Below are 27293 nucleotides of genomic sequence, written 5' to 3'. Positions count from 1 at the left end.
CAGGCGGGGGTGGGTGCGCGCGGGCGACGAGGACGCGCACGGGCGGGGGCGCGCTGGTGGCGGGGGCGCGGGCGGGGGTGGGGGCGCGCGGGCGGCGAGGACGCGCACGGGGCGGGGGCGCGCGAGGCCGGGCGCGCGGGCGGCGAGGCTCCCCGCCTGTGTCTCGGGCCGCCGCCTGCGCCTTAGCAAGCCTGGGAGGGGTCCCCGCGCCTCGGCGCTGCTCGCCCACCGCGTTCTCCTGCGCGAGGGTCACGGGCGAGCCCTGACCACGTCGGGCAGAGCGGAGAGCGCCGCCTTCGCCTTCCTCAAGGCCGGGAGGCGGCCGGGCCGCGGGCGAGCTCGGGCTTCCGGGCGACCTGGGAAGCCGGGCTGGCCCCGAGCCGCTTCCTGCGGCAAGGAGCGCCCGGGGCCCCCCGATTCCAGGCCTGGAGTGGCTCCGGGGGGACGGCGACCTCCACTCACCTGCCTCCAGAACCTGGGGCTCGCGCGGCCGGGGGGGCGGGGCGGCTCACCTGGGCCAGGTGCGCAGCGGCGACCGCTCCCGAGGTGGCGGCAGGTGCAGCCCCGCCCCGCAGCCAGGGCGAGGGCGGACCCGAGTGTCCCGCTTTGCGCCCGAGGCTGGCGCTGGAGACTGTCCTGCGCTCGGCGGAGTCGGGAGCGGCAGCGCCCAGGCCCGGGGCAGCGGCGAAACCCGCCCCACCAGTCCGCGGAGAGTCTCGGGGCCCTGGGGGCTCCTCCGCGGACGTTCCGCCGGGCCCTGGGGCGCCTCTGTGGTTTTGCCTCTCCTCTCCCGGCCCCCCCGCTCCTCCGGGAAGTCTGTCTTGACCCCCACCCGGTGACAGGCCCCTGACATCTTCTCTTGCAGCTCAGGGGCAGGGAAGGCGGGACCTCGGTAAGACGCCCCGCGCTTGGAAGCCCATGGAAAACCACACTCCAGACCTCCCACACTCAGGGCCTCAGTTTCCCATCTAGCCCTGAGGGCAGACATAATCCACAAAACTGCCTCTACACCACGTAGCCTCAGAAATCAGCACAAACAGGTTTCACTTTATTATAGAAAGTTCTGCCAGCTGAGGGCAGCCAGGCCCATCCAGAGAGAGCCAGAGAGGTGGGCTCAGGAGCCCCCCACACAGCCAAGATGGAGGCAGAGCAGGATCTGGGGCCCAGAAGTCAGAGGGAGGCCCAGGAAACTTGGGCCAGTTTTCCTGCATTGTGACTGCATGAGAAGTCCCCATCCCCCCAGTTCTGTGGGTGCCAGGGGTCACCTAGAGTTTAAGTCAAGGGTGTGCCAAGCCTGACCCCTTAACAGGAGCAGGTGTCATAGGCCATGTGTGCTGCTCCAAACACGTATGGAACTTCTGCGAACACCCACATATACACATAGGCTTCCTAGCACCCCGTTTACACGGGCCTTCTTACAGCCGCCCCTCAGCGCGCGCGCACACACACACACACACACACACACACACACACACACACACACACACACACACACACACACGGCCGTGGGCAGGGGTGCGAGGTGGTGGTAACAGCAGCTCTGAGTCTCATCTCCTGGTCACCAGCGCCTCTCGACCGGCTCTGGGTCCCCTACACATCTGTGCTCTTGGTGCTGAAGCTGGAGCAGGGGTGGGATTGGTGGGGATCAGGGGTCAGGCCCTACCCCAGGCCTGGGGCCTGCCCCGCCCGGCCCGGCCCAGCCCAGCCGCGGCCTCCCATACCGCATCTTGTCCCGGAGCCTCTGGTACTTCTCCTCCAGGACCCTGTTCTTCACCGACTGAGGGACGTCAGGCACGAACCAGGCAGCAACGAGTTTGATGCACAGGGCCACATGCTGCGGACAGGCGGCAAGGCCAGGAGAGGCCCAGCAAGGTCAGGGGCTAAGCAGGGACGTCAGGGATCGGGGCCGGGGAGGAGGGCTGGAGAGAGAACCCCCGCCCCCACCCAGGAGCCCCTCCCTCTAGTCTGGCGCACCTCAAAGAGGATGACGAAGGCCAGGCGAATGGCCAGAAGGAACCAGAACTGCTCAGACAAGTTGTAGTCATGGGCGTTGCGGTAGTCCCGGTACCTGGGGTAGGGAAATACCTGAGGTCAGAGATCAGGAGTTCAGAGGGTATTCATGGGGGATGGGGGGGTTCCACACCTGCACTCCGTCACATTTTCTGAGCCTTCAATCCTGACAGGGTCCTGGAAGTCCTTGGTGTAGAAGACGGACAGACTGTGGTTGATGTAGCCCGTGAGGCAGCTGCGGAGAGGGAGAGAGGTGCGTGGGGCCAGCGTGGGCTGCAGGGTGTGGCCCCTTCAGGCCCCATGGGTGCTTCCCAGGGCTAACCTGTTTCTGGTAGGGCAATCAGAGTGGGTATGTCACAGACCACCTCTCCCCTTGCCCCGTGTGGGAGAGGACCCACTGGCCAAGTTCATCACTATGCCTGGGGAGACTGGGGAGGCTGAGGGTCTCCGGGTTGCCTTCCCTGCCAGAGGATGAGGGGGCACTCCTGGAGGCTGACCCCCTAAAGACCTGTCTGCAGTAGTGGTCGTGCCCTCAAGGGCCGGAGGAACTGAATAAGATTCTGTCCTGCTCTTCTCTGCCAGAAGCAGGACATAAAGGGTCTGAGAAGGGGCCATTCTGGTGTTGCCCACTGAGAAAACAGCTGGGTCTGGGACCTTAATCCCCATCGGGGGTCCTAGTCAGTTATCCCTTGGCTGTAACCCAGGTTGTGCAGGTTGGTGTGGGCAGGGCAGGGGCCACCCCAGGACGCAGCTTCAGTACAGTCCCAGGTGATATTGGCAGTACCCAGCCCTTCCCAGGAGAGAGAGCCTAGGCTCTCCTGGGACTTGGCTGTGGTCGGGCCAGTTTCTCCCAGGGGCCTCAGGTAAGTCTTACGGCTTACTCGATTGGAGGGTGGGCCCCACGTCGGCATGGGCCATAGCGGTACTTGTAGACCACTCGGGGGATGAACTCAGATGTGAAGGCGATGACCATCCCATTGGCAATGACTGCCAGCACACCAATGGTCTCCAGCACCTGCAGCCAGGTCCCTAGGCCAGAGCAGTGGGGTGAGGTGGTCAGGCTCCTCAAGCCCTGATCTGCTGGTACTGCCCACCCCACACCCCAAGGCTGGGAGCCTGGCTGGCCAAGGGGCGTTGTCACGCCTCTGCCTATGGTGCCCCATTGTGGCCACAAGGGCCAGGTTATTCATTAGGAAGTCCCCAGCCTAGACAGATTGAGAGTGGCTCAGCTCTCCTGCAGCCCCTTCACCCTGACATGGACAGGGAGCAAGTCAGATGTTCCCTGGATCCTCATTTTCTGCCTGAACTCTTCAGCTGCCCACAAGCCAGGGTCTCCTCCAGGGTCCCCTCCAACCTGGGGCCTCTCTAACAGCTCTGTCTCTCTCACTCCCCCCCATCCAGCCCTGTAGCCCCTCTGTTCCGCTCTTGACACCAGTCCATCTCCATGTGGCCAGTCTGGGCGACTGAGGCCACCTGCTCTCACACTCCACCTGCTGTCTCTTCTGCCTCGGCACCCCTTGGGGCTGCAAGTTCTTCAGGAGGATTCTAGTGGCTTCAGGGAGGGACCTGCAAGGTGTACCCCAGACCTGCCTGTTCCTGGGGACTGAGGCTTCATGGTCTCAACCCCTATCCTAGGCAGACCCTGGGGAAGGGCTGGGGGGCCTCTGTGGGGTGAGGGGGTTACTTAAAAAGATTATTTCAAGGTGACCTGGGGAGGGCCAATGGACACCCCACAGGTCTGAAGCTGCCGGTCCCAGCGCCCCACACTGGCCGGAGCACCCCACCCTCCTCAGCGGCCACCCCTTGGGGCCTGACCCATGTCCTTGGCCTTGCGCGGCACCAGACGCCGCTGCAGCCGAACCATCTTGATGGCGTCCAGGCGGATCTCCACGAGGTTGCTGAAGAGTGCGAGCAGTGGGGCCAGCGGGAAGGCGGCCACGAAGATGGTGGTGAAGCCGTACTGCATCACTGCGGGGACAGACGCGTCCCCTCGTCACCTCAGGGCAGGGCGCCGCCCCCCGGACCCCCGCCGCTGCCCCCGCCGCACCACGCACTCATCTCCATGAACTCGTCGAACAGGCTGAAGGGGGTGACCGCGTTCAGGAGGTAGTTGCGCTGCCATTCCCGGAGCTCGGGGTCCCGCGACGCGTGGCTGCGCGCAGAGGCCGCCACGGAGCGGCACTTGTGGGCCAGCCACCTGGGGACGACGAGAACGGGTGGGGACAGGAGCAGTGCTGGGGGCTCGGGCGCAGCAGGGACGGGGTCCTGAGGGTCCGCGTGCTGGGGGGCCGGGGGCAGGGCAGGGGCTGTCCTCACGGGCCCAGGTACTCCATGCAGTTGCTGAGCGTTTGCTTGAGACCCATGATAATGGCCATCTGCACGAACAGGTCCATCATGCAGCCGCTGAGGTGGCACTGTGGGGGTCAGCGAGAGGGGCTCAGGGACAGGGAGCTGCAGCAGAGGAGGGCAGCTCAGGGACAGTGCAGTGAGGCCTCGGGACTGACCGACCTCCTCCAGCCTCCACAAGCCGGCCAGGCGCGTGGACTTTCCAGGGTGACCGTTGATCCTGGGGAGGAAAGAGAAGCTGGGAGGAGGCGGGGGCCAGCACCTGCCCCTGATAGGGAGAGGGGGTGGGGGGCGAGGGGAGGGAAGACACAGGACAGGCAGGGAGCAGGCCCTGCAGGTGGCCAGAGGCGTGACCAACACCGCTCACGTCCAGATGCGCCCCACTGCCCGCGCTGACACGCGTGCACAGCAGAAGCCCAGCCGTCCCCGCGGACAAGCTCACGGGCTCGGACACACTCCAGACAAGGTCCGTTAGGCGTGGCCTTCGCTTCTCCCACTAAAACTGCACATAGGGTTATTTTGTATTTAAAACCACCTGCTTTCCATAACATGATAAAAAATGTAAACTATCTTAAACAAAAGGTCAGACTCACGTTCAGTGGGGAAACCCTGGAAGCATTCCTACTGTAGTTCAAAATAATTACTATGTAACATGGGTCTGGAATTACTTGCAGATAGGTGAGAGGAATATAAAGTGGAAAGCCAAAATAAATCAATCGAAAGACTGCCTGGGTAAATCAACTGACCAGCACTCAAGTGGATACAAAACTGGGGTTCAGCCGAACTGGATTTCCTCTCTGCAACAAAGCCACTGGGGAGATGTGGCGTGGGAAACTATGTCACAGACACTAGCAAAAGTTACAGAATAACTAGGATGACATTCACAAGAAATCTGTGGGATCTATATGAAGAAAGCTGCAAAACTACTGAGGAACATTACAGAGTCCTGAAGAGAGAATCTCGCTGTTCAGTAGGAAAACTCAGGAACGCATTTGAGGTAGGCAGAGTGACAGGCCCCCAAAGACGTTCACATCCTAATTTCTGGAGCCTGTGAATTTGTTATCTTACCCAGCAAATTTCATCTGACAAGGCAGATGGTACTAAGGTTGCTAATCAGCTGACTTTAAGATGGGGAGGTTATCATGGGTTATCTGAGTGCGTCCAGTGTAATCACAAGGGTCCGTAAACGAGGAAGAGGGATAGCCACAGAGACAGCCTGATGAGAAGGGCTCAGCCTGGCCTTGCTGCCTTTGAAGATGGAGGAAGGGGCCGTGAGCCAAGCAATTCAGGCGGCCTCTAGGTGCTGGAGAAGGCAAGAAAGCGGGTTCTCCCCTGGAGTCTGCAGAAGGAACACAGCCCTGCAGACACCTTGATTTTAGCCCAGTGAGATCCATCTGAGACTTCTGGCCTACAGAACTGTAGGATAATGAAGTTGTATTGTTTAAAACCACTAAGCTGTGGTCATTTGTTATGGCAGCAATAGAAAATTAATAAGTATCCATGCCAACTCTCTCTGAAATAATGTATGATTTTGCTGCAATCTTAAGGTAAATCCCACAGAATTTTGAGGGAGTTTGACAAAATGATCCCAAAATTCATCTAAAAGAATAAGCATATGTAAATAACCATTAAAAAAGTTAAAAAGAAACATATTAATAGCACCTAACCCTGACAATAGAGCATAATGCAATAACACTTAAGACAGTAAGGTACTGGCCCTAGAATTACTAGAATCCATGAAAAGACCAAAATACGTAAGTGAATAATGGAGTTTGGTGTATGAAAAAGAAGGCATTTCAAAGTAAGGATGAGGGAGCTAGTCAGTAAATGGTCTGGGGACAACTGGCTGCCATTTGGAAAACAGTAACACAGACTCCCCTCTTTTGCCCCTTGCAGCAAAACAAATTCCTTATGAATCAAACATCCAAATGTTAAAAATTTTAAAACCGTAATTAAAGGAAATCACAGCTGAACACATTTTTAATCTTGGAGAGGGCAAGACCTTTTTGAGATGGCATGAACACAGAAACCATAAGAGAATGTACCGGCAAACCTCACCACACAAAAAAGAAACTTTGCTTCTGGTGCAACACAGGCAACTGGATACACTTTCACCACCCTTTTCCAAGAGACTCCACATTCAAAGAGGCACTGCACAGAACAACTGAGGACTTAAGCTCTGGGGCCAGGCTTTCTGGCTTCTATCTGTTCTACCACCTTTGGGCTGTGTGACCCAGAGATAGTATCTTAACCTCTCTGGGCCCCAGTCATCTCATTTGTAAAATAAGGATAAAAGAACTCCTGCTCCATAGGGCTGTTGTGCAGATCAAATGAGTTGATGACATGAAGAATTCAGGATTTAATGCCTGAATGTGCAGTGGACGTAGCTGTTATAAAGACCCCCGTCTGCCAAGAAAAAGCTCTTCAGCCCTTTGTTCTTCAGTACGAGTCACAAACATTCAGTCACAAGAGGGAGACGAGCTATGTAAAGGAGAAGGGTGTGGGAAACAGAAAAATGAACCCTTTAGTAAACAAAAGATAATTAGGGAACAGATGAGAATTTAAGGGTAAAAAAAAAAAATTGGCATCAGCAAGAAAATAGTGCATCTATAAAAACAAGGAAGGGAAGCTGCAAGTAAAAAACAGAGGACAAAAAAAGAACTCTTGGGAACTAAGACTTTAATTGTTAAACTTTAAAAAAGCGGTAGAAGGACAGAAAGACAGGGCCGGCCCGTGGCTCACTCGGGAGAGTGCGGTGCTGATAACACCAAGGCCATGGGTTCGGATCCCATATAGGGATGGCCGGTTCGCTCACTGGGTGAGCGTGGTGCTGACGACACCAAGTCAAGGGTTACGATCCCCTTACCGGTCATCTTTAAAAAAAAAAAAAAGGACAGAAAGACAAAGTGAAGGACATGTCCCCAAATGTCGAGTGAGAAGACACAGGTACAGAACATATGCAGGAAAAAGGTGAGAGGATAAATCCAAGAGGACCGGTGCTCCAGAAAGACAGGGCAGAGGGGAAAAATAAAAACCTGGTAAAAGATTGTTTGAAAAAGAAGACTGAGAGAGCCTAAACGGGACACGATTTTTTTCAGTGGAAAGGCCCACCTATTGCCCAGCACAATGCATGATGAAAAGACCCCCCATACTGTGCCCCAGTTTAAAGAAAAGATCCTGCAACTTCCAGAGGGAAAAAAGCAGGTGGCCTAGGAAGGAAAGGAAGTCAGATTTTCTGCACTCTTTCCCCCAGCCACTCTGCAAACTAGAAGATAACAGTGCAGAGTCTTCCAAGGCCTGAAACAATCATTGCAAACCTAGATTGCTTTACCCAGCCCTGCCAATCACAGGCAAGGGTAGAAAAATGACATTTTTAGACATAAAAGAATTCAGAACTTTTACCTCCCAAGTATACTTACTTATGAAGGCAAAAACCAAGAAAGAAGAAGGCTTGGTCATCCAGGAAATGGTGAACCCAACCCAGGAAAGCAGCAGAGGCAAGTCCCAAGAAGACAGCTGTACGAGAGGCCTGGGCCAGAGAGCAACCAGCCCAGCAGGGAGGTACGGGAGGGCCTCCAAAGAAAGTCCCTGGGAAAAAAGGACGCAATGCAATGGGCAGTATGATATAGAGAGGCTGGGTAAACTTGGGGATATGATAAAGGCATGGAAGAAAAAAAAAAAAGGCAATCAGAAACTACAGGAAAAATAAAGAGCCATTCAATAAGAAAATGGTCCAAATATGAAGCAAAGTAAAACATGACGTGATTTTAAGAAAGTGACAAAGTCAAATAAAAAAGAATCTACTTGGCTTTGGTGCTAAAATAACCCAACAAAAATGCTCAGATGATATAAACAGTCAATCTATAGGAAAAGAAATGCAATGGTCAATAGATATCTGGAAAAAGGCATAAAAGATGCCTCACTAATAATTTTTTAAAAGGCACCTTTAAAAAATGAAAAGACTTTACCTGTCAGTTCAAGATGAAGCGTGCAGCCACCATGGGTGGCTTTGCCAGTGAGCACAGCCTTTTGGGAGGTTGCTTTAGCAATATCTATCTGAATTTAAATGCATACTCCCAACCTCCAAAATGCCTGGCTGCTGATACCTCTACCAGGTATCACCTTGCAGGTGGAAGGGAATTGGATAGGCCTGTAGCCCACCTGCAACACCAAGCGGGGCCTTGAGCCTACAGGGAGAAGCATCTGGTAAGCAACCCAGCCCTACCCAGGAACCCCAGGATGCCCCAGGACTTGGGCACCCCTGGTGGTTTGGGGCACTTGCTGGGAGAGATGCAGGCCCAGCTGCAAGGCCCCTGGGCCTCCTAGTTGACCCTTGGACACCACCCCCTCAGGAAGACAAGGCCCACTGGGCAATTGGACACCAAAGATTCAGATCACAGGGTTGGGCCAATGGTCACTGGGGCACCATGACATCCCTTCCCCAGCTGGGCTCCCAGCTCACTGACAAGCATCTTCTGCCTCCAGGCTGGAGAACAGGGACTCACCTCCAGGAAGCACCAGAATGGGACTTCCAGAGTGAGAGATCCCAACAGAAGAGACGTGGCCCAGAGCAAAGCCATCGGCATGTGCCTTTCTCCATTACGGGCAGATGGCCAAGAATCCAGCACATCTGCGGAAAGTCTCTGACCTCAAAATCAGACCAGCAAAAGAAAGCGCATAAGAGGAACCCAAAAGGAACTGAAGCAATGCCAGAGTGGAAGACAAAAAGAGGCACTGTCCCCAGACAGGAAAGGCCGCAGTGTCCAGGGGCTGAGAGGACCTGTGTGTCAGAGGAGCCCTGGAGCTAACACGAGCAGAAAAGGCCCACTGAATCATTAGGAAATAAAGTCGGGAAAAACTCCCAGAAGGTGGAACAAAAACACAAAAAGACAGAAAATTAGATAGTCCTTTCAGAAGCTCCAATTTCCAAACAAAAAAGGGCCAGAGACAGGAGCAGATGGAGAAAAACCAGTGATAAGCCCAGAATACATAAACACCACTCAGAACCGATGGAGTCAGGCCCAGCAAGTGCGCTGTGACTTCTTTTCATCTGACAAATATTGATTCTACACACCACGTCTGTTCTAGTCGCTGAGAACAGTCAACAGGCACGTGCCCACACTCCCCTCTGGAGCTGACATTCCCATGACAGGCAAATCACCAGCGCCAGGCGTGCTGGGCCGCTGAGGGCAGTGGAGGAAAACAGGCAAAGAGAAGTGGGCAAAGAACTGCAGCGTGAAGAACTTGACTGTGAACTTTCTCTCTCGCTCCGAGAAGGTCCTGGGCTTCTCTGAAAGAGACACGGCCCGGCCGGTCCCCTGCCCGTCCCTCACCCGGAGGAAAACAGACAGGGCAGGGGTGCGGGAGGGGCCGGGGCGCTGAGGGGGCCGGGCTCTCAGCCACACAACCAGAAGGTGGGACCCCCACACGGGATGGACACGGGGACTCTTCTGTGGGATGGAAAGGTTGGAGTGCTCAGAGGTGTGAGCTCAAGACAGGAGTGTGGGCATCGCAGTGCATCTAAATGGTGCTTCTGATGGTGACTAAGGTCACAGTAGCAAATACGATGTGTAGGCGGGAGGGCGGGCAGCTGGGACAGAGGTCAGGAGGAGAGGAAAAGCCAACAACAGACGGTGAGGAGGAAGCGGGAGCGAACCAGAGCCCGACGTGGAGGTGGGAGAATGTCTTGTCGTGGTGTGTTTGTATGATGATGGAAATAATCCAGCAGAGACTAAAAAAAAAGCTAGTGAAGTAGTGGGGAGAGTAGGAGTTGCTGAGGCACACTGCGATGGAAAGGGCCACCAAGACACAGCGCAGACAGTTCCAGGGGACGGGACAATGGGAAGATGCACCAAGAGCCAGAGTCGCCCCAACGTGAGCAGCAAAGCATCTTCCAAAGGCCTGAGAGGAAACAAGGATGATGTGGATTCAGAGACAAGGGTCCTGCACGTGCAGGGTGAGGGGCCTCCAGGATGACAAGGTGCCAGAGGGGTCTCCAAGGACAGACCAGGTTGCGGGACCCCCGTGTCTTTGAAATGCTGAGAGGTTTGTTTTTAAAGTTCTGGTAGAGAGTTTTGGATGAATCGGCGGTGTGTACGTACCTTACAAAATCTAAGCAAATGCGCCCTAGACGGAGCAATCATTTTCTTCAGAGAGAACAAAAAGGTGTGCACTGATTGGCCCCGAAAGGCCCATTTCACTAATGGGGGGGGGGGTCTGTGACAAGGATGCCCTCAGCAGCTTTGTCTATAAAGCTCAGAACTGGAGTGACCCAAACGTCCACCAGCTGAGGTGAGTTCCAGAACATCCCACAAAAGCTGTGCTTGAATGCAGACCTGAGCAGAAGACGTCCAGAGTGCATTCTCAGTGTCAAAAGCAGGAACGACACTTACAGGACAAAAGCATTACTGTCACTGGGTGTGTGTTTGCACACGAACCGTAGGAAAGCCTGGAAGCCACCGCACTGCCACAGCATCAGATTACGGGACGGGGGTGAGCAGTGGGGTCCGCTCTGGGCTTCGGGCACAGGTTTCTCTGTTGGGTTTCTGCTCATTCTGAGCATTAATCCTGGTGGAGGTGGGACTGGCAGCCCTACCTGCCCAGGATGAAGGCGATGTACACGAGAGAGGAGAAGTGGGCAAAGAACTGCAGCGTGAAGAACTTGACTGTGAACTTTCTCTCTCGCTCCGAGAAGGTCCTGGGCTTCTCTGAAAGAGACGTGGCCCGGCCCGTCCCCTTCCCATCCCTCACCCAGAGAGCCTCACCCACCTGTCCCTGCTGCTGGGAGAGGTACTGAGGACAGCAGGAAGGGACACCCCCGGATCTCTGATCATGGCTCCAAGACTCCCAGCCCTGAACCCTCTTGCCGAGTCCCCGGAGAGGGGATGGGGACCCGTCCTCTCACCAAAGTCACAAAGCTTCAGGGCCACGCGCTTGTTGATCTAGGGAGAAGGGCACCAAGTGGGTCTCACCTGGTACCTCAGAAGACTCCCAGCTCCCACCTCCCCCACGGCCCTTCCCCAGCCCACCTTGGTCATGATGACAATGGTCACATACTGCACCAGGGCCCCAGTCACCACCACGGCCGTGGTCACCTGCTCCTCCAGGAAGGGCAAGGCCAAGCTGCTGAAGAGGGCGGCAGCCAGGACCCGGTAGACCACCAAGACGTGGGCCATGCCGATCATGAGGCAGATCTGCGGGAGGGCAGCCGGGGTGGGCAGGGCTGGGAGGGGCCTCCCCCAGCCCAGTCTCCAGCCCCCACCATGGGCTCCCCAGGGGTACCATGAACAGAGACAGGACGAGGATGACAGTGCTGCGCAGGAAGGAGTGCTGGTGCGGCCGGAGCTTGTAGTCAGAGCAGTTAATGAGCTCAAGTGCCATTTCCTCCTGGGGAGGGCACCAGGCATGCCTCAGACACTGGGACACATGCGTCAGACACAGGGACACACGCCTCAGGCACGGGGACACACGCCTCAGGCACAGGACTGCACACCTCAGACACAGGAACACACACCCCAGACACACATCTCAGGCATGGGGACACATATGTGGGCCACACAGGTCACTGGAAGCAGACAGCCCTCACCTGGGTTGGGCCTCAAGTCCTGCCACTAACCCTGCCTCACCTGTTCCTCGTCCCACCCGTACAGGTCCCAGTGCAGGACCACGCGGGCTCGCTGCCGCTTCCAGAGCTCCAGGAACACCGTGGCTGCAGCAGGAGCAAGGAGGGGTGTCATGGCTCATCCTTGGGATGGGCCTGGAAGTGGCCCTCCCCACAGACCCTTCCCAGAGGTACCCGCAGAGACTCACCCCACAGAGCCATGAAGATGGCAAACAGCACCGTGCCCTCGTTGTCGAAGAGGTGGGTGAGCTGGGGAGAGCAGTGGGTGGGTGGGCTGGGGACTGGCCTCCCACCCGTCATCCCCAGGTGGGAAGGGTGAGCCCAGCTTTGCAAGGCTGCGTGCCTCATCTTCCCCGTGTTTAGGCAGACAGGCCGTGCCAGCCTAACGCAGGCCCTGGGTGGACCCCCGTGGTGGCAAACCTTGGCAAAAGTGCAGGTATCCGAGAGCCGCTGGTACCTACGGCTGTGGTCGCCACGAGGACACATGAGGATGTCGTGGGCCTCGCAGATCTCCTTGCTGGGGGTGCAGAGATGGGGCTTGCACCATCTCTGCCTGGATGCAGGGTCTGCCCCAGCCCAGCCCCGCCCCAGGCCCAGCCCCGCCCCGCCCCAGCGCCCGCCCCACCCCAGCCCCCGGCCCGCCCCAGCCCCGCCCCAGCCCCAGCCCACCTGATCTGGCTGGCCTCAAACAGAGAGAACCCACTCAGAAAGACGACAAGTCCCACCAGGGCAGCGGGTGCCAGCATGTAGGTGTACCAGCCCAGCCAGGCGAAGTACAGAGCCACCTTCTCACCAAAGTAGTCCCTGCAAGCACAGCTTCCCCATCAGGGCCACCCTCCACCCAGAGTTGCCATCACAGGAACCAGCGCCTGGGCGAGGCCTGGCTACATGAAGAGGGGCAAGGACTGTCATTACTGACCACATAAGTAAGTCCAAAGGGGGAACACATCTGCGGGGGCATGAACGGGTGTGTGGGGACACGGGAATGTCTATGGGGTGTGGGTGTGTCCATGGGGTATGGGAGTGTCTGTGGGACACGGGTGATCTGCTTGGGGCACTGTTACCTGATATTGTCAATCGGTTGCTTGCAGAACATTTTTCTCCACTGGGCCCATTCCGTCTTCAGGTCTTCCTCCCCCTGGGCACAGGTGACGGGTAGTGACAGCTTCCTGTTGCCTCAGCCCCTCCCTCAGGCCCTCTCCCAGCCGGCCCACTCCTCACCTTGTGCAGCGGGAACCTGGTCTCAAAGACTCGATCCTTCACCAAATCCTCGAATGTCTCTGGGGGTCACAGGGAGTCGCAAGCAGAGGGGAGAGAAGGAGGAGGGGATGTTGCCTGCTGTGCCACAACAGTGCCCTCCTGCCACCTGCCCATCCTGGCCTTACCACCTGCTGCTGTCTTGCAGTTCAGGATGAAGTTCACGATTCGGATTCTGAAACCGAACAGCAGCATCAGGGTGGCCCAGGTGACCTCCAGGTCTTGAGCTGTCCTGGCAGAGCCCCCAGCCCTGCAGCCTGACCAGAGCCAGGATCCACGACTAGCCTGCTCTGCCCAGGGGCCCCCTCTCCTCCCCGCACCGTGCTCGGCCCTGCACATCCCTCCCAGGCACCCAGCCCACGCACCCCACCTCCACACGCACCTCCCATGAGAGCCCCACGTGTTCAGAGCACACCCTGCACCTTTGTGTGCACTAACCCTCTTCACGCCCCATGTGTGGAGACTGAGGCTCAGAGAGGTGGAGTGACTTGCCCAAGACCACACAGCCAGGATGTGACTGCACAAGCTCCCCCGAGTGCCTAGAGGACACGGGCCCTCAAGTCTGCTCCTCGATGCCCCCATCAAGCTGCCTCACTCGTCTGACTCCCCCTGCTCCTCCCTGAGACCCACCGTCCTGTGTTCACAGGCTGCCCCCCCCCACCCCCCGCCTCATAACCAGATTCCAGGAGCTGAGCTCTGAGGGGACCGGATAGGGCTGGGCAGGGAAGGGGGAAGATGAGGGACGTGGACAGGCTCGGGGACAGGGGGAGAAGCAGGTGCCTGGGGAGGGAAGAGGCCCTCCCTGCCAGGCCTGTGGTCTGGAGGATGGGGAGGCCAGGGACAGATGCCCAAGGGGGAGGCATTCGACCTGGAGAGGAGGGGACTGTGGGAGATGACAGCCTCGGAGTCCAGGAGGGATTCAATTCTGCGACCCCAGGAGCACAGTCACATGTAACCGTCAGGACACCCCAAGAGGTGAGAACTGTCATCGCTTCTCAAGGACATGGAAACTGAGGCACTGGGCCCTGCTCGCACAGCCTCTCACCTTGTGGTGGCTGGGATGGGGGTCGGCCTGGCCAGCTCAGCTCTGGGGGCAGGACCCTCGGGCTCCATGAGGAGGGTGCGGTAGAGATCAAAGATCGTGTTGTCGGCTCGGATCCCAAAGAACACCTGTTTCTGATCCTCTATCACCTGGGGTGGGGTGGGGTACACATGGGACCCTCTACTCCACCTCAGAACTCTCCCCACCGTCACTCCACAGCCACCAGCCTGTCCCCTGCAATTCAGGCATAAGCAACCCCCTCCCCAGGACCCACCTGGACCCATGACCTCTGCCCCTCAAAGGACACCAGCCCACCTTGAAATGGAAGCCCTTCCTCTCGAGCTCCCCCAGGAACTGCCGCTGCTGCTGCACCTGCTTGGGGTTTCTCTGGGTTCGATGATCGGCCACCAGGACATAGTCCCACTGCTCAGTGGGCTCAGTCTGTAGGAAGGAAGTGTAGGGTGGGGACCAGGTGCAGGGCACAGGGAGCGGGGGAGCAGCAGGGGCGGAGCCCAGGTGGTCTGAGCAGACACCCACCTCGCAAGTGTTGATCTCCATCAGTGGGAAGTTGTCCCCTTCCAGGATCTGGACTGTCTCTTCACCCTGGGGGTTGGGGACAGGCAGAGGGGTGGAGCAACACCTGGGCCGAGTGCATGGCAGGAGAGGGTGGGGCTTGAGGCACCGCCCCCCTGCCACAAAGCTGGGGCGGGCAGGGGCGGCCAGAAAACAAGTAGCAAAGAGCCGGAGGCCAGAGGTGGGGGCTGCAGCAGACACCCAACAGAAGCCTGTGCGGGCACCACGGAGCTCCTGCAGACCCACGAGAAAGGACGGCCCGATTTTGTAAACGGGCAAAAGACGCAAACGGGTTTCCCAGAAGGGAATCATGACCGATCGAGCCACTGACCGGCCTCGGCCTCGGGACGGTCAGGACAACGCAGGTCGGCTGGTCAGGGGCGCCAGTCGCGACGTGAAAGGCAAGCAAGAGCCAGGGCAGCCGCGTGCCGCTGGCGGCGTGCACGGCAGTGTGGGGTTTGGAAAACTGCACCGCGCTTCCCGGTGAGCACTCCTAGACCCTACGGTGTGGCCCACCACCCTCGCCATTGCATATCAAAACCGTGGAAATAACCCCAGCGCCCATCGCTGGGCGGACAGAGGGAGACACGGTGCTGCCTCCACACGGCGAGGACCGTGCAACGGGCACTGGGGACCCACAGCCACGAGGGGAGTTTGGGAAAGTCCAGTCCTGCGAAAACCCACAGGAGTGGCTGCTGCAGGCACGTCCCGGACAGACAGATGCTAAAATTGGCGGGCGGGACGTTGGGAGGAGCAGGCTCAGAGACACGGGGCTGCTACTGCTGTGGCCGCGTCATGAGTTCCCAATGCTTTAGGGACATTAGTCCTCCCTCCGTGGGTGTGGGCTGGATATGACGACTCGTGAAGAGTGTGTGGAAAGAGAAAAAGTCACTTTGCAGAGGAGACACTTGGCCGACACCCCTACACAGGTGGGGAAGGTCGAGGTCACCTTTGACATCCTCCGGATGTCAGGGACCCCTGACAGGATGTGGTGAGGTAGGAGGTGGCCCTCCTCAAAACCTACTGTCCTGTGTCACCATGAGAAAACACCAGACAAACCCCAACTGAGGGACTCTTTCCAGGAGCCTGGCCGGACTCTCAGAACTCAGATCACCGAGGACAAGGAGAGACAGAGGACGTCACAGATGGGAGGGGGCTGAAGAGACGGGAAGATGAAATGCCACATGGGATCCTGGATGGAGCAGGAACAGGAAAAGGACGCTCGGGAAAAGCAGAATCTGGTCAGCCCGGGAAGTGCCGGGCCAGCGCCTCCACTCTGACAAGTGCCCAGGTGACGAGAGACAGTGTCCTTAGGGGAGGCTGTGAAGGGCACACGGGAGCCCTGGGCTGTCTTCACAGCTCCTCTATAAGTCTAAAACTATGTCAAATGACAAGTTTTTAAAAACATAAGCCCCGGCTGTTCACTTGCAGCATAAACATTTTTATAAAGTCAGAAGCAACTAAACGGTAAAGACGTGCGTTTCGGGAACACTTACAGATGGGCTAAAACCGTGCCATGAACGAGGAACAGGCGCTGCCCCCAGGAGTGGGACGGGGGCTGGGGGTGGCAACCAGGCCGCAGGTCAGAGCGGATCATGCTGCGCTCCAAACACGGCGGAGCCGGGGGCTGGCATCGCATGGACGGAGAGGGCCCAGGGAAAGCCCCCTTCGGTTGTGGGAGAGGACCCTGGCTCAGGGGTCAGGAGCCCGGACAGAGGCTAACGCTGAGCACCCATGGTCACCAGTGGTGTCTGCCCCACCGGGCTCTATGTGACGCCCGAAACCTCCTGCCATCCCAGTACTGACCACGCTGTGTGTGCCATGCCAAGGGCCACAGGGGGGGCAGTGGGGACCCCAGCCTGCCCCCAGCACTGCTCATCTGGGCCTTCGCCCCAGTGAGCAGCTCCCCGGGGAGGCACAGGGACCCCAGAGGGACAGGGACCCTGCAGCATCGGTGTACTAACGGGGCAGGGGGCACACTGGGTGCTGTGTCCATCCAAGCACCTCACCTCATCCCTCGCCCTGGCAGCTCCTGCCATCCCTTCTCCCCCACTGTGCCCGGGTGGTCCCAGCCCCTCCCCCACCCTACGGCAGTCCCCCTGTCTTCTGGGCCCCGCGCACTGCCAGGCCTGTGCTCCTGCTGGCACCACCCCTGCGCCTGCTCGCCTTTCCCAACCGCATTCCTGCCGAGCTCAAGACCTGCCTCCTCCAGAAAGTCTATCTGGACTGCTCCAGCCAGTTGTCCCTCTGCCTCCAGATACAATACAGGCCGTCCAGTCTATCGGAATTTCAGGTAAACAACAGATACTTTTTAGCATAAGTATATCCCAATGATTGCATGGGACATACTTATGCTAACAATTGGTTGTTTATCTGAAATTCAATTTAATTGGGTGTCTGTTTTTTATTTTGTTTTATTAAGTCTGTGACCCTACTCCAACAACCCCATTCCCCACCAACACGCATTCACACCAGGAGCTTCTGGTCCCACCATGGGTCCTAGGTCTGCCCACACTCTCCCCCTCTGTGTCAATCACAGAAGCCAGGAAATGCAAGGAATCCAACCTGAGAAGTCTCTCAGGCATCAGACGGTCACACGAGACAGAGATGGGGCTAAAGCAACTAAGAGTGGCCTCACACAGACGTCACCTGCAGGCCCCAGAGCCACGCCGCAGCTGGTCCCACCCAGACCAGCAGTTCTTTCTGCCCCAGTCAACCTTCCTCTAACAACACTCACCCCCTCCCACTGCAGACTCCTGGGCACTCTGGCCTCCCACCTGCCACCTGTGCTCAGGTGTAGCCTGTGGTACCTGAAACCTCCCCCATCCTGGGTCAGGGGAGAAACCTGCCATTTGCAGGCAGATAGGCAGGAAGGGGTAAGGCACCTGCTGCTACTGGGAGAGTCACTTCTGTCTCAGGAAAGAGGGTGAGGTCTCAACTAGACAGGAGGCCTGGGGGACACTTGTGTCACGAGCACTCAGCTCTGTGTCATGTTGAATGAATGAGTGAAATGGATGCTCACATGCTTGACTTCGAACCCAGAAGGGCGGTCTCTCCCCAAAACTCCCCACCCAGGACTCCAGGTCCTCCAGCAGAGTCTGAAATTAGAGACCCCCTAACACTAGCGTGGGCCCAAAGCTGAAGAACGGGCAGAACAAGCAGGGGTGGGGGACCGGGACCCCAGGGCAGGGAGAGGCAGAGCAGGGACCCCGGACTGGGAAGGACTTTGGGATGACCCAGGTTGGGGGGTGATGGAGTTTGGATGTGTTGTCCCCTCCAAAACTCATGTGGAAATTTGATCCCCAGTGTGGCAGTGTTGGAAACTGGTTGAGTCCTGGGGGCGGATCCCTCATGAATGGATTCATGCTCTCCCTGGGGGTGGGGGGATTAATGAGTGAGATCTCGCTCTATTAGTTCCCGGGAGACCTGATTGTTTAAAAGACCTTGGCACCTCCTCTCTCCCTCTTGCTTCCTCTCGCCATGTGACCTGCTTGTACCCGCCACTCCCTGCCGCTTTCCACCATGAGTTGAAGCAGCCTGAGGCCCGTGCCAGATGCAGCTGTCCCAGAATCATAAGCCAAATAAACCTCTTTCCTTTATAAATTACCCAGTCTCAGGTCTTTCTGTTATAGCAACACAAAACGGACTAAAACGGGGCGGGGGGAGCCTGGAAAGAAGGGACTGTCCATGGGGACTCCCTCAGAGAGCGGGATGGGAGGCTGTTCTTGTTTGGTCCCAGAAACGAGGCACAGTGAACCCCCTCCCCATCAAAGACAGCTTTGGATGCAGCTTTGGAACAATCACTCCAACCCTCTTGGAAAAAGCTGAATCAGCCTCCCCTGGGGGCTGGTGTGGTCTGGACCAGTGGACAGGGGTGCACCTGAAGGTGGTGGCCCCCAGGTACTGGCCTCACCACTGATGTGCACTGCTGGACAGAGAGCCCCCTCCACTGGGACAAAGCTACATGCACACTTGGGGGTTGCCCAGGTCACTCATTGACCTCCAGCTACCCCGTCAGCGATGGGCCACAGTCACCTAAGCAGCCAAGTCAGAGATCCTGGGCCCAGCCCCGGTTCAGCAACCCCCACCCCACAACTGGACAGACCAGGTTCTGAGACTCTGCTGCCCGTCACCTTGGGCTCACTAGTCCCATCCCTGTGGCAATGGCCTCTGGCCTCCAGAACCAGGCTGTCCATCTGTCCTTCAGGGCCAGGGTTTAAGAGCCACATCTCGCTGGTCCCTGGCTTGACACCTATGGCATTGGGCTTCTCAGCACAGCCCTTGGGGCCTTCATGGATGGGGGCCAAGCTCGCCTGTAGTCACCCTCACCTCCAGCCAAGCAGACTGCTCAATGCACCTGAAGTGAGGTGCCCAGGACCCCGGTGTCCCCAGTCCATCAGCTCCACCTCCAGGAAGCCGTGTGTGGGCCCACGAGGCCCCCAGATCCCCAGGACAGGGACAGGGGCTGTCCCCACACAGCCGGGGGGGCCCTGGAGCTTCCAGCCCCCCTGTGTGGGCACAGGCCAGGTTCCCATGGGTGAGCCCACCTGCAGCTCCTGAAGACTCTCCCTCCTGAGGGCTGGGAATATGAAGAGTCAGAGCTGGGAGTCCTCTTCCCAGGCCAGCCTCTGGACCATGGGCAGGAAGAGGAGGTGGCTATGCAGATATGACTGCCACCCCGCTCCTGGCCAGGTTACATGTTGCACACATGCTTGACATCACCCCAGCTGCATGCGGAAGGCATGTGGGTCTCACCTCCCCACCTGTGGCCCACCTTGTCCTGAGGGTCACATCTCACCCATCAGCTGGTGCTCGGGGCCTCCTGGGCTCCCACCATTGAGCACTTTGCAGTTTCATCCCCCACCACAGAGCACAAACACAGAGAGGCCCACCCTTGCTGACCCAACCTGGAGGCCCTCTGAGGACCCTCTCTGAGCAAACCCGCCCCCGGGCTCTGCCTCCTCTGAGCTCCTGAAGCCAGTGGTCTGCCCCTCCTGCCTCCATCCCTTCCTGCAGCTGTCTGTCCTCTGTCATCTGTCCATCCATTCCCAGGTGCTGGTGAAGCGGCCTGCCCTGTATGCAGCCCTTGTGGGCAGTGAATGTGTGAGTGGACACAGGGAGCCGGAGGGGCAGGTGCCCTGTTGGCAGGGGAGGTGGCCCAGAGCTTGGTCTTGCAGGGCAGGAGGTTGGCAGGAAGCGAAAAAGTGGGGGCAGCATTCCAGGGAGACGTGTGTGGGCAGACCCTGGGGGGCAGGGTGCACTGGTGTCCAGCACTCCATCCTCAGCACCTCCAAGGACTTGGTAGTTGTGCTCCCAGGGACTCGGTCCTGGGCACTTCAGCTTTGCAAAAGCATAAAGGGCAAAAAGGGAAGTGCCAGCAGGAGAAGCTGGAGGCTGGCAGAAGCCAGGCCAGGGAAGCTGTGCAGGCAGCTGGGAGCTTAGACTTCAGCAGGGGACAGTGGGGAGCCATAGAAGGGATTTGAGCAGGAGAGGGGCATGCTCAGATCCAGCCAAAAGCTGGGACCACGAGCCCTCCCTGCATCTGCATCTGTCCTTTTCTAGGGACTGTCAATCTCACCTCAGCCAAGCCAGGTGCCACCCCCCACGCACCCCAGCCAGCCCCAGTTCCTCCTCCACCCCTAGCAAGGGGCCTGGCATGGGAGAAGGGGCTGGCAGGGGGACCCTGGGGTTAGGACAAGGGGCGACCCCATGCTGGCCTGAGCAGCCAGGGTGCACAGCTAGATCTGGAAGGGCCAACGAGAGCCCTGGGCAGAGGTGGAGCTAGAGGCTGCATGCTCTGCCCACACCTGGGAGGCCGAGTGGGCGGCTGGTTTCACTGAGCACCTCACCACGGGCCTCCCACCTGGGGCCTCGCAGGTGCTGGCACAAGGACGTCTCCCCGGCCTTGTCCTGCTCCCCACCCCTCCCCCACAGCCTGCTGCTCTGCTCTGCCCCCAGAGTCAGACTCCAGCAGCCTGCGCCGGCCCCCACCTCTGCCCGGGTCAGGACCCCAAGGAGCACAGGGCGCACAGCCTAGCTGGCCACCCTGGGCGTCCCCAACCCCGGGTCAGCCCGCAGGATCCCGCGGCCCCCTCCCCTCAGGTGCCCGCTGCAGGGCAAAGCTGCCAGGCTGGGGGTCCTGCCAGCGGCTCACGTGCCCCTTCCGTCTTGTCCTGGGGATGCCGCTGGAGAGGCCGCGGGTCCCGCACGCTCGCCGCGAGCCCGCCCTGGGTCCCGGCAGCTCGGCCGTGCGGGGCCCGGCGTGGAGCCGCGAGGGGCGTGGCGGGCGGGCGCGGGCTGCGCTCACCTGCATGCCGGGGCCGGCGGCCCGGAGGCGGTCGCGGCGGGCGGTGGGGGCCGCGGGGCGAGCGCGGCGGCGCGTCCGACCTGACTTCCGCGTGGGACTCACCCCTGCCGCCGCCGCCGCCGCCGCCGCCGCGCCCAGGTGCAGCCGGGGAGGAGCCAGCGGCCGGTCCCGGGGCCTCGGACGCCTGCCTGGGGACCCGGTGACGGGGCGGGGAGGGCCGAGGAGGGACGGGGGTCCCCGGGGCCGGACTCCTGCTCTGCGCCACCCCCCCCACCTGAAGCCGCCGCCCCTCCCGCTCGCCTTGACCCTTGCCCACTCCCAGGGCACACCGCCCCCTCTCCCCTCCACAGCATCCAGCCTCACCCCCCCCAAATCCAGGGCTGATTCCCTCGTAGGGGAAACCGGGGCAAGGAGGCTTGAGGATGAGACAGACTCCACAGGAAACTACCTTCTCCCACCTGAGCCCCGGCTTGGTGGACCCCAGCCAGGGGGTCCTCCGGGGCTGCGTGGGCGACGGAGGGGGCATCTGCACCAGGACCCCAGGTCCACAGCACCTTCTGTGCAGCCTGGGCCAGGGCGGCAGCTGGGGGAGGCTCTGGGCAGCTTGAGAGTGACCGTCCTGTGAGAGTGCCCCCAGGACACTGAGGCCGAGAGAGAGTGGACTGCCCCCGACAGGGAGGGGGGCACCAGGCTTGTGGGCCAAGACACACAGTTATCCACAGTGCGGCAAAGAGAGTGCTTCTGAAAGCCACTTCCAGGCTGAGGACGGGCTGGAGCTCAGCAGGCAGGACTCAGAAACACTGAACAGAATTGCAGGACAGCTGGGGGCACGGGGCTCCCACAGTGTCACCAGGGACAGGTGGGGGGCTCCCATGGTGTCACAGGTGGTGGTCGGGGGGCATCCACAGAGTCACAGAGGGGCAGCACCATGCTGCCCAGCTTCGCTCTCTTGCAGTTCAGGTTCGGTGTTGACATCTGTTTCCTGGAGGAATAACATGAACCCACCCACATTTCTGCTTGGGGGACTTCATGGCAGGCTGTGACAATAGCAGGAACCAGAACTGATCTATGAGGGGGCAAAGACAAGGGAGTCAAGTGGTGTCTCAGAACCCATGCAACTCTGATGTAGCAAATCCAGATGGAATCCATTAAGGTTTGTGTGACAAGAAACCACACACAACAGCGCTTAACTAAGCTTGTGTATTTCTCTCTCCTATAAATGAAATCTGGAGCTTGCTAGTACAGGACTAGTATGTCCGATCCATAGTCATCAGTGATCCAGAATTCCTTTATCTTGTTTCTCTGCCACCTAAGCATACGGGCCCAGCACATGGCCCAAGATGGCTGCTGAAGCTCCAGGCATCACATCCACATTCCAGCCAGCAGGAAGAGGAAAGAGTGAAGGAGGGCACCCCACACTTCACATGGTTAGTCACATGACCACACTTTACTGCAAGGAAGCCTGAGAAGCACGATCTCTTTTCTAAGGAAGAAAGTAGGACACTGGGGACCCCCAGCAGTCTCTGCCACAGGCCAGAGGGTCTTGAATGCCAACTTAGAGTTCAGAAACAGAATCAGCAAGGGCTGTTGAGCACAGGAGTAACCCAGAGGCAAGATGCACATGACCAACCTGCTCCTGGACTCTCTATGACAGATGTCTCCCCCCAGTCTCCAACTCAACCTCCCCAGGGTATTTCGTGTTTATATTTTGATTGTGTTAAAACAACCTGCCAACATGTCATGGATTTTTACCCTGCTCAGGCATCACTTCAAGTGTCTACACAGCTGTGCTCTTTTTCAGGGCTCACCTTCCAAGAGTGTCATGTGCGGGAAACTAAGTCACACCCAGAATTCTTTCTGCAGAAGCCACAGCCCCTTGGAGCAAAGCGGGCATTTCCAGCCTCGGGGGTGAGGAAAGCACCAGAGGAGGCTGCGATGGACGCAGGCCTCACCCCACAATGGAAGTTCCCCTATGCTCAGTGACCAATAGAGAGTAAGGGCTGGAGAGAAAATAGGCTCAACCCTTTCAGAAAGTGATTCAGTAATAAGTATCAGAAGCTTTAAAATTGTTTATACTTCAGTCAATTAGTATTTTATAAACCGCCCTAAGGAAAAAAATTCAAAATAATAAAAATATGTATAAAGATGTTCTTTGCAGAAAAAAATTGTAAATCACGTAGATATTCAACAATAAATGTCTGAGCAAACATGGCATATTTATAAACTGATTAAGCAGGTGTTAAAAAATTATACTTTCAAAGAGTTTATGAGAACGTAGGAAAATGCTTATGTTGTACTGTTAAGTGAGAAAAACGTAGACTGCAAACATAATGTTTTATATTTCAAGTAAGTTAAAATGCTTTAAAATACTGGAAGAGTAGATTAATATTTGATATTTATATTTGCTTAATAATATGAACTGTGGGTGGTGGGATTATGCTTTCCTTCTTTATGTTAGTTTGCTTTTTTCAGATTTTCTACCACAAACACATATCACTTACATACACTTTATTATTAAATTTACTTTATTATCATATTAAAATCTACTATTATAAACTTCATTTTCCCCAGACTGAGCTTCCGCTTTGGCCTCTGCTCTTTACTGCAGCTCATGAGGAAGTGAGGGGCAGTGAATGAGCCCCTGGTAGGTGGACACCGGACAGCTGGCAGAGCTGGTCCTGCCTCGTCTTGGCAGAGAACTTTGTTGGAGGCCAACAAGGGCCTCCTGATCTTTCCCCATGGATCCTGGACCCTGCTCCCCTTTCCTTTCTCCTCAACTCCAGAAACCCTCCCCCACTGGACCTCCTCCTCCCTAGGGCGAAGTGCAGCAGCTGTCTCCTTTTAATTGGGTGGCTCGGTGGAGCAATCCACTTGCCCCGTGCCCTCTGCCCCTCAGGAATCTGTCCTCCCAACACCACGGACTGGTTGTGGCCAAAGATACTCTGAAGCCCAGGACACTACTCAGAGGTGGCACCTCTGGGTCAGTTGGAACTGGTGCCTCCAAGAACCTGCCTCCTGTCTTCTCTCTGGGCTGGTCCCAGGCGCCCTGCTGGCTCTGGCCTCTCTCCACGGACAGTGCCTCACGGGAGCAGGCACAGGCCCTGCAGGGAAGACCCCTCTTCCAGGCTGGGCCTCTGCTCCTCAGGTCTGCCAGAAGCGGTCCTTTCCTTCACACCAGGGTGGCATCAGGGTGGGGACCCAAGCCCTCATGTTCTCACTGCAGGGCTACTTCTGTCTCCCTATCACCCCCCAGCCAACACCGCTGAGCCTTAAATTTCCACCGGTTTCAGTCTCCTGTCTTAGGGAGCAGAGGGCCATCCCCGGCTGAGCTTGCAGTGCCCGCTGTCCAAGCGCCCTCCACCAACCCTGAGAGAACTCCCAGGCGGCGCGTGTGCATGCGGCGGGGTGAGTTTTCTCTAATCCACTCATCGTTACAGATTTACCAGAGGCAATAACAGTCACTGCTCCTTTAGGAGTCACAGGCTCTCTCCCTTCCTTGCAAAGGTTATTTTTAGAAAGCACTTCGGCCGATATTTTCACTGTTTACCACCATGAATGTGACTCCTGCCGGCCTTGGGTTCTAAGGCCAGGCCACACCCAAGTGAGCTTTGGCACGGCTGTCCCTGGGTAGGGCCGGAATTGGCCATTTCCTTTACAGTCCCTGCCTCACTCCAGCGCCCTGGGGCTTCTGGCAGGCACCTCCGCTGCTGAGGAGAGGTCTGCCCGTGCACCCTTGCCCAGGCGGGAGACCCCCAAGTCCTGCTGCCTCTGGACGCCACGATGGACACCGTCCTCAGAGCTGCTGCGCGACTGCCTCGCTCCCGCCCCACTGGCTTGTCTCCACGTCCTGCGACAGACCCCGCCGGTCCATGCGTGCCCGAGGGGGAAGGGTGGGCTCTTGTGCAGCTGGGGATGAGAGGTCAAGGCAGAGACGGGGTGGCGGTGAGACCCAAGGATCAGGCCCCAGATGCAAAGCTGCAGGTGGGGGACTCCGTGCAGAGCGCGGGCGTTCAGGGGCGAAGGAGCTGGGCGCTGGGGTCACCAACCGCTCTGTGCCTCAGTTTCTCCATCTCTAAACGAGAGACAAGAAGAGAACCTAAAGTGGTGTGAAGATCACAGCTGTTTGCATTTGTAAAACGTTGGGAATTCTTCTTGGCACGCGGCCAGAGATCGGTAGTAATTGTTACCTAAGACGGTCTGCTCTCCCAGGGACGCGCGGTCCGGAGGCGTCCAGCCCGTCGAGACCACGCCCCTCACCCCCGCCCACCCAGGCCACGCCCCCACGGTCCCCGCCGTCTAGACCACGCCCCCCGAGGACCCGCCCACCCAGGCCACGCCCCGAAGACCCGCCCCAGCCTCCCGGCGCGGAGACCCTGCGCTAGGCGGCCCTTCGCGCTGCGTCGGGGGCGCGCCGGGACCCCAGTGGGGCCGGCACATCTCCCCGCCCTGGCCCCTGCGCCCTGGAGAAACGGCGGTGGCCCCGCTCCGCCTCGGGAGAAGACTCTCGGCGCAGTTTGGGAGCAACACTCATACCCAGGAAATGATCCCAGCACCACCGAGAGGGTGGCCGGAATGTGAGCGCCACCAGCTGGGACGGGAGAAGAAGGGCCCTGGAGGATGGCTCACGGGGACCCAGGCCTGTGGGGTGATTGCTGGAAAGACGCGGTGGGGGAGAGCGGCCTGCTCTGCGCGCCTCTCGCTGGGTCCGGCATCCCTTACCCGCCGCGTCAATCCGTGCGGCCCGGTGCCGTGGGGACCGACGCCCCGCTTCCCCCACAACGCAGCTGGGAACGGGGACCTCGTCACGCCCCGCGGCGGCTCCCCACTGCCTCCAGGGGGGAGAACACTCCCAGCCCTCGCTGTCCTTTCTAGCTCCTCCCACCCACTCGCACATTCGCACACTCGAGAACCAGCACAGCGAAGCCGGCTGCCCTGGCCACCCAGGCGACCCCACGTGGGCTGGGAAGGCCCAACCGCGCACCTCCCGGGGCCGGCGTTCCCTGGCACTGTCGGGAGGCTCCGCACAGCAGGCAGGGGCTGAGGTGCCAGGTCACATCACAATCAGGCCCGTCCCTGTCGTTCCCATACCGTACAGCTGACCCATGCACCCTTTCACAGTGTAAGTGGCTCTCAGTATATTCACAGGTGTGTGCAGCCATCACCGCAGTCGATCTTAGAAACCCGCTGCCCTCCAGCAGTGGCCCCCCGTCCCTGCCGTCCCCAGCCCCTGGTGACCCCTGACCTAACATGTGTCTCCATGGATTTGCCTCTTCTGGCCACCTCATACTCATGTGGGTCGTACAATATGTGGTCTTTGGTGACTGCTTCGAGGCTCACCCATGCGGCAGCACGTACGTCCTTCGCTCTGCGGCCAGGAATACTCCATTGTTTGAGTAACCCACTTTGCATCTATTCACGAGTTGATGGATACTGGGCTGTTTCCACCTTTTGGCGACTGTGAAATCTGCTGCAACGAACATCTGTGTGCAAGTCTTTGTGCGGACGTGTTTTCACGTCTCCTCGGTGTACACCTAGGAGTGGGGTTGCTGCTCCACGATACCTGGCCAACCTTCTGAGGAGCTACTAGACTGCTGACCAGTGGCCCAGGCCTTTGGGGGGGGGCTGTCTATATTAACATTTGAATCCACCAAAACCAGCGTGTCCGCACCACTCTGACCGCCCAATTTCACGCGACCCCGTGGAAGCGCTGCCCGCCGGCCAGCGGGTAGGGTCCCGGAGCTCCTGCTGGCATCCAGCCCACGTGCGTGGGTTTGAGGGTCGGGAGGCGCCGCGAAGGCAGAACGCGGCCGGGCCACGCCGGTCCGGTCCGGGCTCCAGGATCGGCCGGCGAGGAAGGGGAGGAGTGTCGAGGGGTTCGGGTCAGGCCGCCAGGATTTGCCTGGGCAGCCCCGCGCCGCGGCAGCCCCGGGTGGACGCGCACCCCACGCCGCTTGGCCACGCGACCTCGCGTGCCGCAGGCGGGCTCCGGTTACCTAGCAACCGGGCAGCATCCTTCCCAGCAAGCCCTGCTCCTAACCTATGACGTCGGGGCCACGAGGCCCAGCGTGCCTCACGGCCGCCGCCGCGCGGACTACAAGTCCCACAATGCACCGCCCACCCTTTCCTAGCCGGCCCCC

At 58.5% G+C, this 27293-nt stretch overlaps 2 protein-coding genes across 2 annotated transcripts; one reads left to right on the top strand and one right to left on the bottom strand.

Annotated features, from left to right (window-relative positions):
* Positions 1 to 1532: 1532 nt before the first annotated feature.
* On the bottom strand, positions 1533 to 15161 carry ANO9 (anoctamin 9). Its single transcript, XM_063095211.1, has 24 exons — positions 14970 to 15161; positions 14814 to 14879; positions 14592 to 14717; positions 14280 to 14425; positions 13363 to 13409; positions 13199 to 13257; positions 13042 to 13115; positions 12647 to 12781; positions 12398 to 12494; positions 12166 to 12226; positions 11982 to 12064; positions 11638 to 11742; positions 11385 to 11549; positions 11261 to 11297; positions 10952 to 11063; positions 4519 to 4576; positions 4327 to 4424; positions 4065 to 4207; positions 3826 to 3978; positions 2892 to 3039; positions 2144 to 2245; positions 1975 to 2068; positions 1722 to 1834; positions 1533 to 1618 (listed from the first exon to the last, which is right to left on the bottom strand). Exons 1-24 carry the CDS (start codon positions 15159 to 15161, stop codon positions 1591 to 1593), a joined length of 2442 nt encoding a protein of 813 aa, XP_062951281.1. The 3' UTR covers positions 1533 to 1590.
* Positions 15160 to 27284, top strand: LOC134376734 (basic proline-rich protein-like). Its single transcript, XM_063095209.1, has 12 exons — positions 15160 to 15332; positions 16944 to 17142; positions 18589 to 18749; positions 19242 to 19386; positions 19902 to 19989; positions 20784 to 21766; positions 24233 to 24346; positions 24460 to 24561; positions 24852 to 25046; positions 25457 to 25970; positions 26029 to 26205; positions 26995 to 27284. The coding sequence occupies exons 1-12, from the start codon at positions 15160 to 15162 to the stop codon at positions 27282 to 27284; spliced, it is 3141 nt and encodes a 1046-aa protein (XP_062951279.1).
* The last annotated feature ends 9 nt before the right edge of the window (positions 27285 to 27293 follow it).

Source organism: Cynocephalus volans, chromosome 4 (genome assembly GCF_027409185.1).
Source record: "Cynocephalus volans isolate mCynVol1 chromosome 4, mCynVol1.pri, whole genome shotgun sequence".
Lineage (NCBI taxonomy): Eukaryota > Metazoa > Chordata > Mammalia > Dermoptera > Cynocephalidae > Cynocephalus > Cynocephalus volans.
Note: the sequence above shows the minus strand (reverse complement) of the source record. Positions and strands in the feature narration are given on the sequence as shown.

What these genes read in the sequence shown, in the direction of transcription:
- LOC134376734 (XM_063095209.1), top strand. Translation starts at nt 15,160, where the DNA reads ATGACCGATCGAGCCACTGACCGGCCTCGGCCTCGGGACGGTCAGGAC. An exon ending in CTGAAGGTGGTGGCCCCCAG is followed by an intron (nt 18,750 to 19,241) that starts GTACTGGCCTCA and finishes CGGTGTCCCCAG; the next exon opens with TCCATCAGCTCCACCTCCAG. An exon ending in TGCGTGCCCGAGGGGGAAGG is followed by an intron (nt 25,047 to 25,456) that starts GTGGGCTCTTGT and finishes CCCGCCGTCTAG; the next exon opens with ACCACGCCCCCCGAGGACCC.
- ANO9 (XM_063095211.1), bottom strand. Translation starts at nt 15,161, where the DNA reads ATGATTCCCTTCTGGGAAACCCGTTTGCGTCTTTTGCCCGTTTACAAA. An exon ending in CCCATCCCAGCCACCACAAG is followed by an intron (nt 13,410 to 14,279) that starts GTGAGAGGCTGT and finishes GTTCGGTTTCAG; the next exon opens with AATCCGAATCGTGAACTTCA. An exon ending in TGCATGGAGTACCTGGGCCC is followed by an intron (nt 4,208 to 4,326) that starts GTGAGGACAGCC and finishes CGTCGTCCCCAG; the next exon opens with GTGGCTGGCCCACAAGTGCC.